The 16,227-nt window shown below is 34.6% G+C and overlaps 4 protein-coding genes across 6 annotated transcripts; all 4 read left to right on the top strand.

Moving 5' to 3' along the window:
- Positions 1 to 36: 36 nt before the first annotated feature.
- LOC112464695 (glucose dehydrogenase [FAD, quinone]-like) lies at positions 37 to 2,658 on the top strand. The gene is made up of 3 exons (XM_025031837.1): positions 37 to 1,096; positions 1,201 to 1,352; positions 1,883 to 2,658. Exons 1-2 carry the CDS (start codon positions 125 to 127, stop codon positions 1,348 to 1,350), a joined length of 1,122 nt encoding a protein of 373 aa, XP_024887605.1. The 5' UTR covers positions 37 to 124; the 3' UTR covers positions 1,351 to 1,352; positions 1,883 to 2,658.
- Positions 2,659 to 4,492: 1,834 nt separating this feature from the next.
- LOC112464696 (glucose dehydrogenase [FAD, quinone]-like) lies at positions 4,493 to 6,681 on the top strand. Its single transcript, XM_025031838.1, has 2 exons — positions 4,493 to 6,438; positions 6,535 to 6,681. The coding sequence occupies exons 1-2, from the start codon at positions 4,666 to 4,668 to the stop codon at positions 6,679 to 6,681; spliced, it is 1,920 nt and encodes a 639-aa protein (XP_024887606.1). The 5' UTR covers positions 4,493 to 4,665.
- A 2,862-nt stretch (positions 6,682 to 9,543) lies between these two features.
- Positions 9,544 to 13,757, top strand: LOC112464694 (glucose dehydrogenase [FAD, quinone]-like). Of its 3 annotated transcripts, none has more exons than XM_025031834.1 (5): positions 9,544 to 9,617; positions 10,393 to 11,174; positions 11,273 to 11,464; positions 11,601 to 13,459; positions 13,549 to 13,757. In XM_025031834.1, the coding sequence occupies exons 4-5, from the start codon at positions 11,687 to 11,689 to the stop codon at positions 13,693 to 13,695; spliced, it is 1,920 nt and encodes a 639-aa protein (XP_024887602.1). In that variant the 5' UTR covers positions 9,544 to 9,617; positions 10,393 to 11,174; positions 11,273 to 11,464; positions 11,601 to 11,686; the 3' UTR covers positions 13,696 to 13,757. The 3 variants fall into 3 exon arrangements, with proteins under 3 accessions (XP_024887602.1, XP_024887604.1, XP_024887601.1); XM_025031836.1 differs by lacking the exon at positions 9,544 to 9,617 and adding an exon at positions 9,724 to 9,905 and having other exon boundaries at positions 11,024 to 11,174; XM_025031833.1 differs by lacking the exon at positions 9,544 to 9,617 and adding an exon at positions 9,724 to 9,905.
- Positions 13,758 to 15,089: 1,332 nt separating this feature from the next.
- On the top strand, positions 15,090 to 16,220 carry LOC112464693 (glucose dehydrogenase [FAD, quinone]-like; the record flags this gene model as incomplete). The annotated part of the gene is made up of 1 exon (XM_025031832.1): positions 15,090 to 16,220. A coding segment is annotated over exon 1 (859 nt), but the record flags the coding sequence as incomplete, so codon positions are not given.
- Between the last annotated feature and the right edge of the window lie 7 nt (positions 16,221 to 16,227).

Here is a 16,227-nt window from a genome sequence, read left to right as displayed (position 1 = left end):
TACCCCGGTAGCAGAAGCCTTTCTAGAAGCTTGCAAGGAGTTAGGATATCCACTTGTAGATTACAACGGAAAGAACGAAATAGGATTCTCATATCCGCAGACCACGATCATAAACGGCACTCGCATGAGCAGCAATAGGGCGTATTTGAAACCCGCGCGCGATCGCAACAATCTTCGCGTAACTCTTGAGAGCAAAGTGACAAAAGTGTTGATCGATCCTAGTACAAATCGAGCAGTCGGCGTAGAATTCGTCAAATATAATCAAACTATACGTGTGTTCGCGAACAAAGAAGTGATTCTAAGTGCAGGTACCATCGGATCATCTCAATTGTTGATGCTTTCGGGTATCGGACCAGAGAAACATCTTACCGAACTAGGTATAAACGTAGTCCAAGATGCGCCTGTCGGCGAGAACCTTATGGATCACCTAACTTTCTTCGGATTAACGTGGACAATAAACGCATCGATAAGTTTAATAATACCCGAAATGGTTAACCCTGTTAATCCATACCTAACGGATTTTTTAATAAACCGAACGGGACCGCTCACAATTCCAGGTGGATGCGAGGCCCTCGGTTTCGTAAACACAAAACGACCAGAAAAATATGACGATCTACCGGATATCGAACTATTATTCGCTGGTGGTACAATTAAAGAAGATTATATTATTCCAAAAATGATCAATTTGAACAAATATATACGTCAGGAATGGGCCAAATACGCTGACACGTATGGTTGGAGCCTTGGGATAGTAGTGTTGAAACCAAAAAGTCGTGGACGGATAACGTTATTGGCTAATGACATTAATGTTAAACCAGAGATCGTACCGAATTATTTCGATGACCCAGACGATATGAAGACAATGATTGCTGGGATTAGAACTGCGTTAAGTATTGGTCGGACAAAGACGATGCAAGCGTTCGATTCTCAATTGTTGAACATTACTTATACGGAATGCAACAATTACGAATATGACTCTGATGCTTATTGGGCATGCGCGATAAGGATAATGTCTTCCACGCTTTTTCATTATTCTGGGACTTGTAAAATGGGACCAAGAGGAGATCCAACTGCTGTCGTTGATCCTAAATTAAAGGTATTTTTCTTTAATTCACTAGGATATTTGCGCGGAAGTATAATAAGTAATGTAATGTGCAAATGTATATCCTGATTTGTGAGTTCGTATACAATATATTGCAGGTGATCGGTATTCAAGGATTACGAGTGGCAGATGCGTCCATTATACCCGAAATTGTATCGGCCCACACAAATATACCTATTTTTATGATTGCCGAGAAGGCGGCAGATATGATCAAGGAAGAATGGGGTTATTTAAAGAAGTCGCGATAGAGGTAAACTTTTATAAAGTAATTATATTATTGTGCTATATTTTTTTAGTACCGCCTTACGATTGTGGTAATAGTAAATTCAAACACGTAAATTCATTGTATTATTCGAAGTATACCTTTTGAAAAGGAATTGAACTAAAAGAGTTAGTTCGAGTATTGGTCGATTTAGTTTAGAAAAATGTAAGAGTAAAATAATATTCAAGAAAATGGAAAAGTTACATATTAATTCTGATAGAATTAGTTCAAATTTTTAAACGTTAAAAAAATATTTTTGGAAAGATAAACAATGCAAATGTGTGCGTGTAATTCGCAAAAAAAGTTTTTTAGGACAAATGAGAAATTATACTTATTAGAGAAAAATCACTTCATAGAAAGGTCTTGAAATTTAATCAAACTTTAATACTGTTCCATTTCCGTAATTTAATTAATTCTGTTGCTGTATTATGTTTATTTCATATCTTGAATAGCTAATCGCGTAATATGTGTATCCTTACAGTTTGATAAATATTAAATTTTTTATTTTATATATACAGGATGCCCCGTAAAGACTGTAACAACACCTAAACGATTCAGACGAAAATTCTAATACCAAAATGTCGAGACTATGATAGTTTTTTAATATAAGCATTTAAAATTAATGAATTAAAATTCGCACGCTATGTGTGATACAATACATAGTGCTAAAGCCGAAAACAGATTATTATTCCTCTTGTTAATAACGGTTACAAATAAGATGTTATTATTCTTAATCTTAAATTCATAAGACATCCTGTACATATATTATAGAATAATTAATTTCTTAAGTCAGTTCCAGACCAAATAAACAGCGCAAACGGACACAAATAAACGATTCATGAATAACGCTGCAAATACAAATTAATCCAAATATATTGGAAAACTCATTCTCCTCTTGTCATTACATCAAAAGAAAAACGCATGTAAAGTCTAATTAAAAGAAAATCGTAACATTCACACTATTATCTAAGCATTCTATATTTTGGGAGCTTTCCAGCAAGCGACAAAGGTCGACATTAACGTCATTCTATCTTTCCTTTTTGACAATGAGTAACAAAGACAAAACGGCACTTGTGTCGCTTGCTGAAAAGCTCCCTTTATAGTTTAAAATAATCGGCAAGTATTTTTTGCAAATATTTTGCAAGGTTTTAAAATTCTTAATATTTTATAAGTTTCTTTCTACTATCACATTGTATTTCTTCTTAGTTATTTTCATAAACTAAAACAAAATTAAAATTATTTTAGTGAATTCTATAAAAAAATACTATTTTATTAAATTACATAAAATATTTTATGTAATTCTCACAGATATATTAAAATATTATATATATATGTATTGTATATAACATAAAATTTGTATATAGAATAATGTGTAAGTATGCCGACAGTCGATGGATACCTATTATAACGATCGTAGTCTTCATAGTTCAACTTATATAATATCACAACAAATTCATTGTATATATAATATCCATCACATATATAATATTTCAATAAAATTAATATCTTATTTATATTCATACAATATTGTTGTTTACACCGAAGTACAACAAGTATTGTTTATATCGAAGATCAGGACTTCGCCGCGCGCGATGTCAGTACTTCTGTATGATCTTCTAGACAAATAATGCGAAATGTAAAATAATCTAACATTAGTGTAAAAATTAAAAAAATTAAACACTATATTGCAGTATATTAAACGTTGTAAAAGGTTGGGTACGTCCCTCAAAAACGCCATTTTGTAATTCCTCGGAATCGAAATAAATGTTACTACTACTATTGCAGTATATTCAAATAACAATAAACATTACACACATTCAGACCGAACAATAATTACCGAATAATAATTTAATTATGAACCTTTAACACTTGCCAAACTGTTAAAATAAAAAAATTACTGTACTATTATACGAAATAAGATCCATTTTTGAAAAGTCATTAATCGTTAGAAAAAAAATGATTTTTGTACATGGAATAAAATTTGCGTTTACTATCCAAAAAATTGTACTATGCTGATTCATAATATTGCACTATATTATAGTATAAGAGAACTACATATTAAACATTACAAAAAAACATTAAAAATAAAAGAATTGATTTATCATATTTATGTGTAAATGTGACTTTCATCGATTTTGCATTATACATCTTGTATCTGTTTCGACAGCAGCTAACAAAACGTACCTTAAAAATATACAAAAATCATTATTGAAAAAATAATAGTAATTACAATTTTTTGTAAGAAATATTTTCAGTAATTTCAATTATTTTAAATAGTTTTATTCAGCAAAAATTGCATTTTTATTTATGAATTAAATAGCGACATGATCTCTTCTTTCTCTCGACACCACAGGCATATTTTATATTATATACCACATTAAACAAAACACGTATCCTAGAACAGAACCTCCAGTCAAGTTTTGAATTTTACAATATCTCATAAGACATAAAAAAAAGTTGTTTTATCATTATATAAAAAAATATTGCATGCAATAAAGTCAGACGTTTCATAAGATGACCCCACGAATCATGCTGGAAAGAAATCGATGTACGTAAATATGACCTACATGACTGAGACAAAACACAAGAATGTTCACAAAAGCATGAGATATCGGTCGATGAAAATTAAAAGGCATATTCTCTAGAAAGTTCAGTTTATTATTTAATCGAAAATCAGATATCAGAATCAATTCGACAACATGGACCAAATAAATAACGTATAATAAAAGATTAACAATTTAGAAGATCTAACGTTAAAAAAGTAAAATATTAAAACATTACATTGAAAATTAAAAAACTTCTATCAAATATGAGATTACGCAATAGGTTAATTTTTCACATTATTATCGGCACAATTCCCGCGCCGTTAAAATAAGTTGCCCATTATGACATAAATATTAATCAAAAGGTAAGTCATACAATTAATAATTCAGAAAAACCAATGTTGCAAGAGCAAAATATTAACATACATGATAAATTTAAAAAAGACTCCTGCCAAATGGGAAATAGTGCAATAGTCATTCATTTCTTTAGTCTGGAGGACAGAATAGCCATTTATTTCTCTTTGTCATGATATTAATACAATCTTACGAATTCTTTGGAGGGGACACAAGCATATAAAACTATATACACATAGAATCTAAAATTGTTCAGTTAAATTTTATGAAGCCTCTACTATAGTCGCGAAAAGTGACAGCTATATAAGGTGTAAACTTAAAAGGCCAGATATATCGAACGACCAGGCACATTTCCTGTTATTACACATCATTCAACATATTTAAAGGCCAATTATTATTCAAATATGCTAAACAAGATTCCGAGTCTCTTCCACGTTCTCAGTATCGGCACTATAATCAACTCGTTACATGGACACCCATACTACAACAGTCTTCATGGCAATAGTAATAACGGATGGACGATACAAAAATTACTAAGCTCAACTATTGACTTCTTGAAGCAGAATCGACAATATGTAGAACAAGAATTACCGGATATGACACCCCAGTTTGGAGACAGATACGATTTTATAGTGATCGGCGCTGGTACGGCTGGTGCAACTCTAGCCGCAAGACTAAGTGAGATACCTCAAAACAAAGTGCTGCTGATTGAAGCTGGTTTCCATGAAAACCTCTTTATGGACATCCCACTGTTCGCTCCTCTTCTCCAGACGAATAACAACGTCAATTGGCGCTATCGGACCAAGTCATCCGACAAGTACTGTCGTGGCATGAAAGATAATAGTTGCCATTGGCCGAGTGGAAAAGTAGTCGGTGGCAATAGTGTGCTAAATTTTATGATAGCAACTAGAGGAGGCGCCGAAGATTACGATCGCTGGGCCGAGATGGGAAACGAAGGCTGGGCATATCAGGACGTTCTCAAGTATTTCAAAAAGCTGGAAACAATGGATATTCCAGAGCTAAAATCGGATATTGACTATCATGGTACCAATGGACCAGTACATATCGCATACCCGCCATTTCGTACTCCGTTAGCAGAGGCCTTTCTAGAAGCTGGCAAGGAGCTAGGATATCCACTAGTAGATTACAACGGAAAAAACGAAATAGGATTCTCATATCTGCAAAGCACAATCATGAATGGCGTTCGCATGAGTAGCAATAGAGCGTACTTACATCCCGTGCACGATCGTAACAATCTCCATATAACTCTTCAGAGCACGGTGACAAAAGTGCTGATCGATCGTATCACAAATCAAGCAATCGGCGTAGAGTTCGTCAAGAATAAGCAAACAATACGTGTGTTCACGAATAAAGAAGTAATTTTATGTGCGGGAACCATTGGATCATCAAAGTTATTGATGCTCTCCGGCATCGGACCAGCGAAACATCTTGTAGAACTGGGCATAAACGTCGTCCAAGATGCGCCAGTCGGCGAAAACCTTATGGACCACTTAATCTTCTACGGAATAACATACGTAACAAACGCAGCGGTCGGTTTCCAGTTCTTCGATCTGATAAATCCTATTAATTCGCATATATCGGACTTTATAATAAATCGAATTGGACCGTTAACGCTTCCGGGCGGGAGCGAGGCCCTCGGTTTCGTCAACACAAAACACCCAGAAAAGCAGAGCGATTTACCAGACATTGAATTATTGTTCATCGGTTTAACAATGAAAGATTTTCTGTTTCCAAGGTTATTAGAACTTAAAGATTCCATAATTCAGGAATGGGAGAAATACAGTAACAGCAATGGCTGGACTGTTTTACCAGTATTGTTGAAACCTAAAAGTCGTGGTAGGATAACATTGTTGGCTAACGACGTTAATGTTAAACCAGAGATCGTGCCGAATTATTTCGATGATCCAGACGACGTCAGGACAATGATTGCTGGGATTAGAACTGCATTAAAGATTGGTCGAACAAAGGCGATGCAGGCGCTCGATTCTCAGTTTTTAAACATTACTTATACTGAATGCAACAATTATAAATATGACTCTGACGCTTATTGGGAATGCGCAATAAGGATTCTCTCAATGACACTTTATCACACTTGCGGCACTTGTAAAATGGGACCTAGGGGAGATCCGACTGCTGTCGTCGATCCCAGATTAAAGGTATTTGTTTGTAAAAACATAATAAAATATTCATGCAAAATATCATAATAAGCAGCATGTACATACTTTATGAATTCATATGTAATATTTTAATAGGTTATTGGTATTGAAGGATTACGAGTAGCAGATGCGTCCATTATGCCCGAAATTATATCGGCGCACATAAACATTCCTGTATATATGATCGCCGAAAAAGCAGCAGATATGATCAAAGAAGACTGGGGTTACTTGGAAAAGTCATAATTATAATAAACTTTTATGAAGTAATTGCATTAATTTATTATTTCTTACTCACATACATGTTTACTTTATAATTACGACGATAATATAAATGCTTATATTTGATGTACTATTTGTGAGGTATCTTTCAAAAAGCAATTGTATTTAAGAAATAATTCGATTATTAGTTAATTAATTTATTCAAATTTGAAAAGTAGCTGTGTAAGTGTAAGGAACAGAGAATATTCAAGAAAATAAAAAGTATTAATTCTTTTTTATAAACTTTTATTTTTAAAAATTAACGAAGTCTTCTCCAAAGATATGACAATGCAAATATGTATAATTTGCAAATATATATATAATTTGGCAAGAAACCACTTTTGATTTAAATTGAAGTATACAAAGTATATTGAAGGAAAATTACACATAAAAACTCAATTATTTAAATAGAAACCATATAAAAGGGCTCTTGAAATCTAATTAAACTTCAATATTGTTTCTTGCCTGCAATTCACTTGATCTTTACTCTATTTATATTTACTTTACATCTTAAATAGTTGTGTGGTACGTAATATATTCTTACAGTTTAATAAATGTTAAGTGTTAATATCTGTGAGCAACTTTGTTAATTAAAAACGGATTTAATGGATTTGACGGCACGTTCGAAACACGCAATTATTCATATATATATATATATATATATATAAAGACTATTTAATTTTTACTTATCCAAATATAAACCAAAAAACAACGGAATAGTAATATCAATGCCTGCAGACAATTGTAGCGTTACAATTACCCCCTTGTAATTGCTTGCTTGTTTTTACCACACAGAGATAAATTGCCTCATTGTCAAAAATTGAATCGCGGTGCGAACAGAGCACTTCCTGACCTCAAATCTCAATAAACTATTTTTTTTACTTTCAGGGATCTTATATATTGTCCTCGCACTCGTACCTTTTGGCACAAAACCCAGGAAAAACTACTAAAATTTTAAACGCATATATTTCACAGAGAAAAATATTTATTTACATTCATTATTTCTATTATATTTATTTCATGGAAACATATTGTTTAACAAAAAAAATACGATTGTTTGAAACAATATGTTTCGACGATGATAACATTTTCTTTGATTACACGAAATATTACTCAGGAAGACAGAATTACTTCCTGCGATAGATTGAAATAAAACATTTCTTTGTATAAAAATGATATAGGTGAAACCGAGGCTATCTGTCTACGAGGGCTATGTGTCCACAGTACTGCTATCTCAAGTTTTAAGAAACAGATGTCTCTACCATTGTAACAAGTAATTGAAAAATGCCCTACGTAAGATATTTAAAAGTTATTTGTTTTCTTGCGATCCCTTTCGCAGACGCTATATACGTTACAAGAAAAGCGAAAACAATTATTCACATTTTTCGACGGTCGAAAAATTTGCTGTGCGACAGTAGTTTAATTCAAATTAAAGTAAGCAATTCATAATATTATCAATTAATATATAGTTATCAGGTGTGTGTGTGTGTGTGTGAGAAGCGTCAAATCTTAATTCCGCATTATCTAAAATTGGCAACATGTTAAAGACTGAAAAACGTGGTCGGGGCTATCTGTCCTGTTTTTGATGGGTCAATGAGTCCACACTTCATTGACGAATTGTTCTTTTATAAATAGATAATGGTGCGTAACTACAAAAGAAAGACTTTCCTTAAGACGGATAAGGTAGACATATCTAATAAAATTATATTTAGAGCGATTAAAAGAATAAAAATTGAGCGAGAATCTTTTCGTAAAAACAGCGTTAGACTTTGGAATAAATGTTCGGGCTCTCACTCGCTACTCGCTACTGTAAAAAAACGACCTACGAGACTTGTCCACTTAAGGAGATTCGGTTGCTTCATCGGGGGGAGTAGTGGGACGCGGGGGTTCTGGCAAACAGCGCACTAGCGTTTGAAGTAGTGGGAGTGAGCAGACGAAAAATCAAACAATTTATTCTTTAATAATTAATTTTTCCACGGTATGTGGAAAATGTGCGGTAACCTTCCCCTTTCTTTCACTTATTTATTTGTAAATTATTAAGTTACATGTGCATATTTTTTTTCCCTTATCATTTGCATTTTTTCTTGCAGTGTGCAATATGACATTTCCCGTAAGAACCTATGTTAAAAAGTACAATTTTTGGAGATTGTTTTCAAAACGAGACGGTAACAAATTCCCTAAAAATTTACATAATTCTATTTTGCATTCCAGAACAACATATTAACATTTCATGAAACTGGCTGCATTTTTTGTAGCGACGAAACTTCCTTAAAAAATTCGCCTCTTTAGAGTGTTAAAAGATCAACGATTCTAATTATGCTTTTTTTTTAATAGCAAGGTTGAAAGGTTATACCATTAAAATTTTAGTCAAATATCTTTATTAGTTTTTTAGTAAACTTGAAAAAAGCGTAAATTGTAGGCACATAGCCCCAGTCCCCTCTAAAATATGTTTGACTGAAATAAGAGTGTTACTATTTACAACTAATTTATTGCTTGGAATAACCATTGTTAAATTTGATTAAGAATCCAGAAGTAATAGCAAAAAATGTAAGGTTTTTATTAACATATAGATATATGCGCCTCAGTGGTCGAATTGGTACGACGCCCTATACGGAATGGGGAGGTTCCAAGTTCGAACCCTGACTGACAATGAGGTAATATTTTTTGCAATAAAATTTAATAATTTAATTTAATAAAAAGAATATTTATGGTCAAAACAGTCTTGACGATTAATTAGTTTTTTTGGTTCGAGACAAAACAGGATACGGATCGAGGCAATCGCTCGGCGAGAAAGTTAGCCTATTTCGTCCGGCTTGAACGCTACGGCAAGAGCGACGTGATAATCGATAAACCAATCATCTTACTGCGTTTTCAAAGAAGCAAAATTGTTGCTTGCCAAGTGCGAACGTGAAAACCATTAGGTAAGTAAAGAAGAAGTGTGAACGTGAAGTGTTTGAGAGTTTCTGACGGGGCTGGCCGACGTTTGTGTGTGTGCGATCGCTCACTCACGGATATTTTCTAGTCGCGCACCGTTTTCGTATTTCGTTTAATCTTTCGACACTGACCGTATCGGTCCGAGACAAGGAGGATCAAGTGCCATAAGCCTTCCGCGCTTTGCTTCAGTTCAGCCATCAGCATTGTGTAGGCACACACGTCGTGCTCAAGTCATCTTCAGTTTTTTCGAGTGCTAACATCGGAAAAGTAGTTTGGTTCGTTCGTTTCCAAAAAAAGATTTCGTTAAAGTTTGATTTAAAACGAGTGTTTTAAACAATATTGCTTCATTTTTAGAAGCATGTGGCTTATCACATACCAATAGTACAATACTTTGACTGAAATAATAAAATTGTTTTATTTAACAAAAATAATTTAAATAAAATATTTAAATACTTTGACTGAAATAATAAAATAGTATAAGTTAAACATTCAATAAAAAAAAACATTCACTTTTTATCGAGAAAATATTTATTTTAAGGTAAAAATAGATTTTATTTGAAAAATCCAACAATTGCATTTTATAGTTTAAACATTGGTTTGGTTGGACTATTCCAATGCATTTTCTTTGAAACGGAATTTTAAGAAAATTTGTTAAATCTAAAAAAATATTTATCTTTGTGTTCAAGTATGCGCTGCTATGTCCTGCTGAACAAAACAATTCTGGATCTCGAATCTCAACTAACTATTTTTTCTTACTTTCAGAGATCTTAAATATTGTCCTTGCACTTGCACCGTTTGGCACAAAACACAGAAAAAATCTAAGAATTTTTAATTTCGTACACTGCTCAAAAAAATGATATAGGAGATCAGGTTTTGCTCGTTTTTAAACTGTAATTACTCAGCGAATAATTAACGTAAAAAAAAATTGAAAACAGATTTTACAGGGCAAACTCTCTACTATAAGGTGCTTTTTTGTTCAATTTTTATCCAGTTTAATACTCAAAGACGTGATCAGCTTTGAATAAGGACGTATTTGAGATATCCAAAGTCTTGAAATTTGCAGTCTTCCGCTGCCTAACAAAAAAATTGGCGAACATAATTATTGATATTATCTCAAAGTACGGATTCTTTCAAATAAAGAAAAAAAACTTGTCCTACGCCGATTATTTAGCCAGATATCATTTAAAGTACTTCTGTTTTTTTTATGATTTCAGTACTATACCGCCGACATTTGCGTAACTCGATGTGCACGGGAGCTTGCTTATAGTAGAGAGTTTGCCCTGTAAAACTCTTTTCAAAAATTTTTTTACGCTAATTATTTGCTGAGTAATTACAGTTTAAAAATGGGCAAAAATTTACTGAGAAAAAATAGTCCTCTAATTTTTTTGAGCAGTTATATACAAATACGCGCTGCTACTTCCGGTTGAACAAGGCACTTCCGGACCTCGAATCTTAACAAACTATCTTTTTTTACTTTCAAGGATCTTAAAGATTACCCTCGCACTTGTATCTCTTGACACAAAACGCAGGAAGGACCACTAACGGTATTTAATTACATATATTCAAGTACGCGCTGCTACTTCCGACTGAACGAGACACTTCCGAACCTCAAATCTCAATAAACTATTTTTTTTACTTTCAGGGATCTTAAATATTGCCCTTACACTTGTATCTTTTGGAACAAAACGCATGTTAATTTTCGCTCCAAGAACGCGCCAAACTTCAACTATATACGTGGCTACAAAAATATGCAATAAAAAATAAGGGGTCTAAATTAAAAAATTTGAAGCGACCCTGACTTGACCTTAACGACTCCACAAAAAGTCTAACACCAGTCAGTAAATATATCTTCTTAAATCTTACACCTTTTGTTTAAAACATTTCTTCCAAAAATGATATTTTTTCCGTGATAATACAATGTTTCGATCTTTTTATTACACCCTGCATAAAGCGCACACTTAAAATTACAGGCCAGGTATATATGACGAGCATCTAGGCATACTTTCTATCATTGCACATTATTCCATATAATTCAAAAGCAAATTATTATTTAAATATGACGAACAAGATTCGGAGTGTCCTTTACGTTCTCAGTATCAGTACCATAATCAACTCGTTACATGGGCACCCATACTACAGTAGTCTTCATGGCAATAGTAATAACGGATGGACGTTGCTAAAATTACTAAGCTCAACTACTGATTTCTTGAAGCAGAATCGACAATATGTAGAACAAGAATTACCGGATATGACACCCCAGTTTGGGGACAGATACGATTTTATAGTGATCGGCGCTGGTACAGCTGGAGCAACCATAGCCGCAAGACTAAGCGAAGTGCCACAAATTAAAGTACTGCTGATCGAAGCTGGTTCCCGTGAAAACCTCTTTATGGATATCCCAGTATTCGCTATCGTCCTCCAGACAAACAATAAAATAAATTCGAACTATCGGACCAAATCATCCAACAAGTACTGTCGGGGCATGAAAAATAATAGTTGCCATTGGTCGAGTGGAAAAGTAGTCGGTGGCAGTAGCGTGCTAAATTTTATGATAGCAAGTAGAGGCGGCGCCGAAGATTACGATCGCTGGGCCGAGATGGGAAACGAAGGCTGGGCATATCAGGACGTTCTCCAGTACTTCAAAAAACTGGAAACAATGGATATTCCAGAGCTGAAATCGGATATTGACTATCATGGTACCAATGGACCAGTACATATCGCATACCCGTCATTTCATACCCCGTTGGCAGAGGCATTTCTAGAAGCTGGCAAGGAGCTAGGATATCCACTAGTAGATTACAACGGAAAAAACAAAATAGGATTCTCATATCTGCAAAGCACAATCATGAATGGCACTCGCATAAGTAGCAATAGGGCATACTTGCATCCCGTGCACGGTCGCACCAATCTTCACTTGACTCGTGAGAGTACGGTGACAAAAGTGCTAATCGATCGTATTACAAATCGAGCAATCGGCGTAGAATTCGTCAAGCATAACCAAAGAATACGTGTGTTCGCGAACAAAGAAGTGATTCTATGTGCAGGTGCCATTGGATCACCGCAATTATTAATGCTCTCCGGCATCGGACCAGCGAAACATCTTTCCGAACTAGGCATAAACGTAATTCAAGATGCGCCAGTCGGCGATAACCTCATGGACCATCCAGTCTTCTTTGGATTGTCATTTACAACAAACGCAGTGGTCAGTTTACAGTTCTTCGATCTGATAAATCCTATTAATCCGCATATATTGGACTTTATAATAAATCGAACTGGATTATTTACGATTCCGGGCGGGTGCGAGGCCCTCGGTTTCGTCAACACAAAACACCCAGAAAAAAATAATAATTTACCAGACATCGAATTATTATTTACTGGTGGTACAACTAAAGATATTATTTTCCCAAGGATATTGGAATTTAATGATCCTATAACTCAGGAATGGGATAAGTACAGTGGCAGCAATGGCTGGACCGTTTTACCAATACTGTTGAAACCTAAAAGTCGCGGTAGAATAACATTGTTAGCTAACGACGTTAATGTTAAACCAGAGATTGTGCCAAATTATTTCGATGATCCAGACGACGTCAGGACAATGATTGCTGGGATTAGAACTGCATTAAGTATTGGTCGGACAAAGGCGATGCAGGCGCTCGATTCTCAGTTTTTAAACATTACTTATACTGAATGCAACAATTACGAATATGACTCCGACGTTTATTGGGAATGCGCAATAAGGATTCTCTCAACGACACTTTATCACTACTGCGGCAGTTGTAAAATGGGACCTAGGGGAGATCCAACTGCTGTCGTCGATCCCAAATTAAAGGTATTTGTTTGTAAATACGTATTAGAATATTTATGCGGGATATCATAATCAGCAGTGTGCTTTATAAATTCATATGTAATATTTTGCAGGTTATTGGCATTGAAGGATTACGAGTAGCAGATGCGTCCATTATGCCCGAAATTATATCGGCGCACATAAACATTCCTGTTTATATGATCGCCGAAAAAACGGCAGATATGATAAAAAAAGATTGGGGTTACTTGGAAAAGTCATAATTATAATAAACTTTTATGAAGTAATTTTATTATTTTTTACTCACATGCATATTTACTTTGTAATAACGACGATAATATAAATGCTCATATTTGATACATTATTTGTATCATTTAAAAAGAAATTGTATTTAAAAAGATATTCAAGTATTAGTTTATTTCAAAAATTCAAATCACTAGTAATTTTACTTATTACATGGGCACACGTACTATAACAGTAATTACAACAATAATATCAGCGGATCAAAGTTGTTGAAATTACTAAAATTAGCTATTGGAGTGAATAATGTCTTGAAACAAAATCAACATTATTCAAATCAAGAAATACTGGACAAGACACCGCAGTTCGGACATACTTTTGATTTTATAATAATTGGCGCCGGTACGGCTGGAGCAACCATAGCCGCAAGACACTCCTCAAATCAAGGTACTGCTGATCGAAACTGGTTTCCACGAGAACTTCTTTATGGATATCTCGGTGTATACTCACATCCTGCAGTTCAACATCAATTGGAACTATCGAACCAAATCGTCCAACAGCTATTGTCGTGGCATGAAAGGTAACAGATGCTTTTGGCAAAAGAGAAAAGTAGCCGGTGGCAATAGCGTCAGAGTTTCTAGTTATTTAATTAACTACAGAATACACAGAATCCAACATCATAAATTTTGCTTAACTTTTTAAATTCATAATTATATAATGTTTATCATAAAAGAGCTGAATCACTGCTAATTATCCTCTGAAACTCAAGGTGTAATAAATATTAAATAGAAATTGAACAGTGCTTATATATCCGTTATTAATTTATTAAATACTTATTATATCTGTTATTATTAGATTTAGTTAATCATTATATATAAGGATTTATATTTCTCTTTTATCATTATATTGTGTAGCGTTATAAATATTTAGTAACGTCTATACATTATAATAATAAGTAAGCCTTAAACAAAACTTTTCGTTCAATGAATTCGTGACTCGAATATCGAGTAAGAAAAATATATCAGTATTACGTGACACTGACAATAATCACTTGAAAGTCATTATTTTGCTGTGATTAAAAGATGATTTGCGATAAAGTTACAAGTTATTTGATAATATCACGACCATCGACCTATATGGACTGCGCGATCCCTTCTTTACTCGTATATGAAACACGTCCTAAAATATGGCGTATGTGCGACCAATCTCTCTCTTTTCAACCAATATTACGGTGTTGGATAGAAAGAGATGGATATTGGCCGTAATCGCGTGCTGACCTTGCTGTCCTTCTTACACAATGATGTAGTACGCTTTCGACTTGCGTCGCGCAGTCCATACTATAGGTCGATGATCGCGATAATGAGTCTGGCCTTGGATCGAGTTATGTTGACTGATGAACTGGCAACTAAATCAAAATATGTATCGAAGAAATACATAAAATGACACGAAATTTCGTTTGAACATGCGTGGAAATTTAAACAGGAACCTATGATAAGATTCAACTCGGAGGAATTCGACTGGGAGATTAATGACAGATACAATGTCCTACTTTATCATACGTCTACATTCGTACTGACCTGATATTTGTATAACAAATACATCTTAATGCAAGCACATATAACGGGCAGTTAAGCACACACTTCTTTATTATTGCGTATTGTTCTTTCACTGTTCAAACCCTATCTCGATATGATGAGAAAAGTGACGTACTTTCTTCGTGTTCTTACTTTAAGTGCCATAATCGGCCTATTACAGTCTCAAAGACAATCGCCGTCGAATTGGTATCGTAGACTTTATGACAACAATACGAGCGGATCAAAATTGATAGACTTGAGCATTGGAACATTGAATTTCTTGAAGCAAAACCAACGTTTTCGAAGTCAAAAAGTATTGCATTTAACACTGCAAGATGGAGATACGTTTGATTTCATTGTGATTGGTGCCGGCACGGCCGGCGCTGCAATATCAGCAAGGCTGAGTGAAAATCCTCACATCAAAATATTACTGATCGAAGCTGGATCCAACGACAGCTTCTTCACGAACATTCCTATGATGGCTCCCATCTTATCTCTAAACAACAAGATCAATTGGAAGTACAAAACTAAGCCATCCAATAAGTATTGTCTTGGTATGAATGATAACAGTTGCGCTTGGTCGGCGGGAAAAGTAATCGGCGGCAGTAGCGTGCTAAATTTTATGATAGCAACTAGAGGCGGCGCCGAAGATTACGATCGATGGGCCGAGATGGGAAACGAAGGCTGGGCATACAACGACGTTCTCAAATATTTTAAAAAGCTGGAAACAATAGATATCCCGGAGCTGAAATCGGATATTCTCTACCATGGTACCGATGGACCAGTACATATCACGCACCCGTCATTTCATACCCCGTTGGCAGAGGCATTTCTAGAAGCCGGCAAGGAGCTGGGATATCCACTAGTAGATTACAACGGGAAGAACGAAATAGGATTCTCATATTTGCAGACCACGATCATGAACGGCACACGTATGAGCAGCAATAGGGCATATTTGAAGCCCGCGCGAGATCGCAACAA

The sequence above is a fragment of the Temnothorax curvispinosus genome, unplaced genomic scaffold (genome assembly GCF_003070985.1).
Source record: "Temnothorax curvispinosus isolate PA1 unplaced genomic scaffold, ASM307098v1 QBEX01014462.1, whole genome shotgun sequence".
Lineage (NCBI taxonomy): Eukaryota > Metazoa > Arthropoda > Insecta > Hymenoptera > Formicidae > Temnothorax > Temnothorax curvispinosus.
Note: the sequence above shows the minus strand (reverse complement) of the source record. Positions and strands in the feature narration are given on the sequence as shown.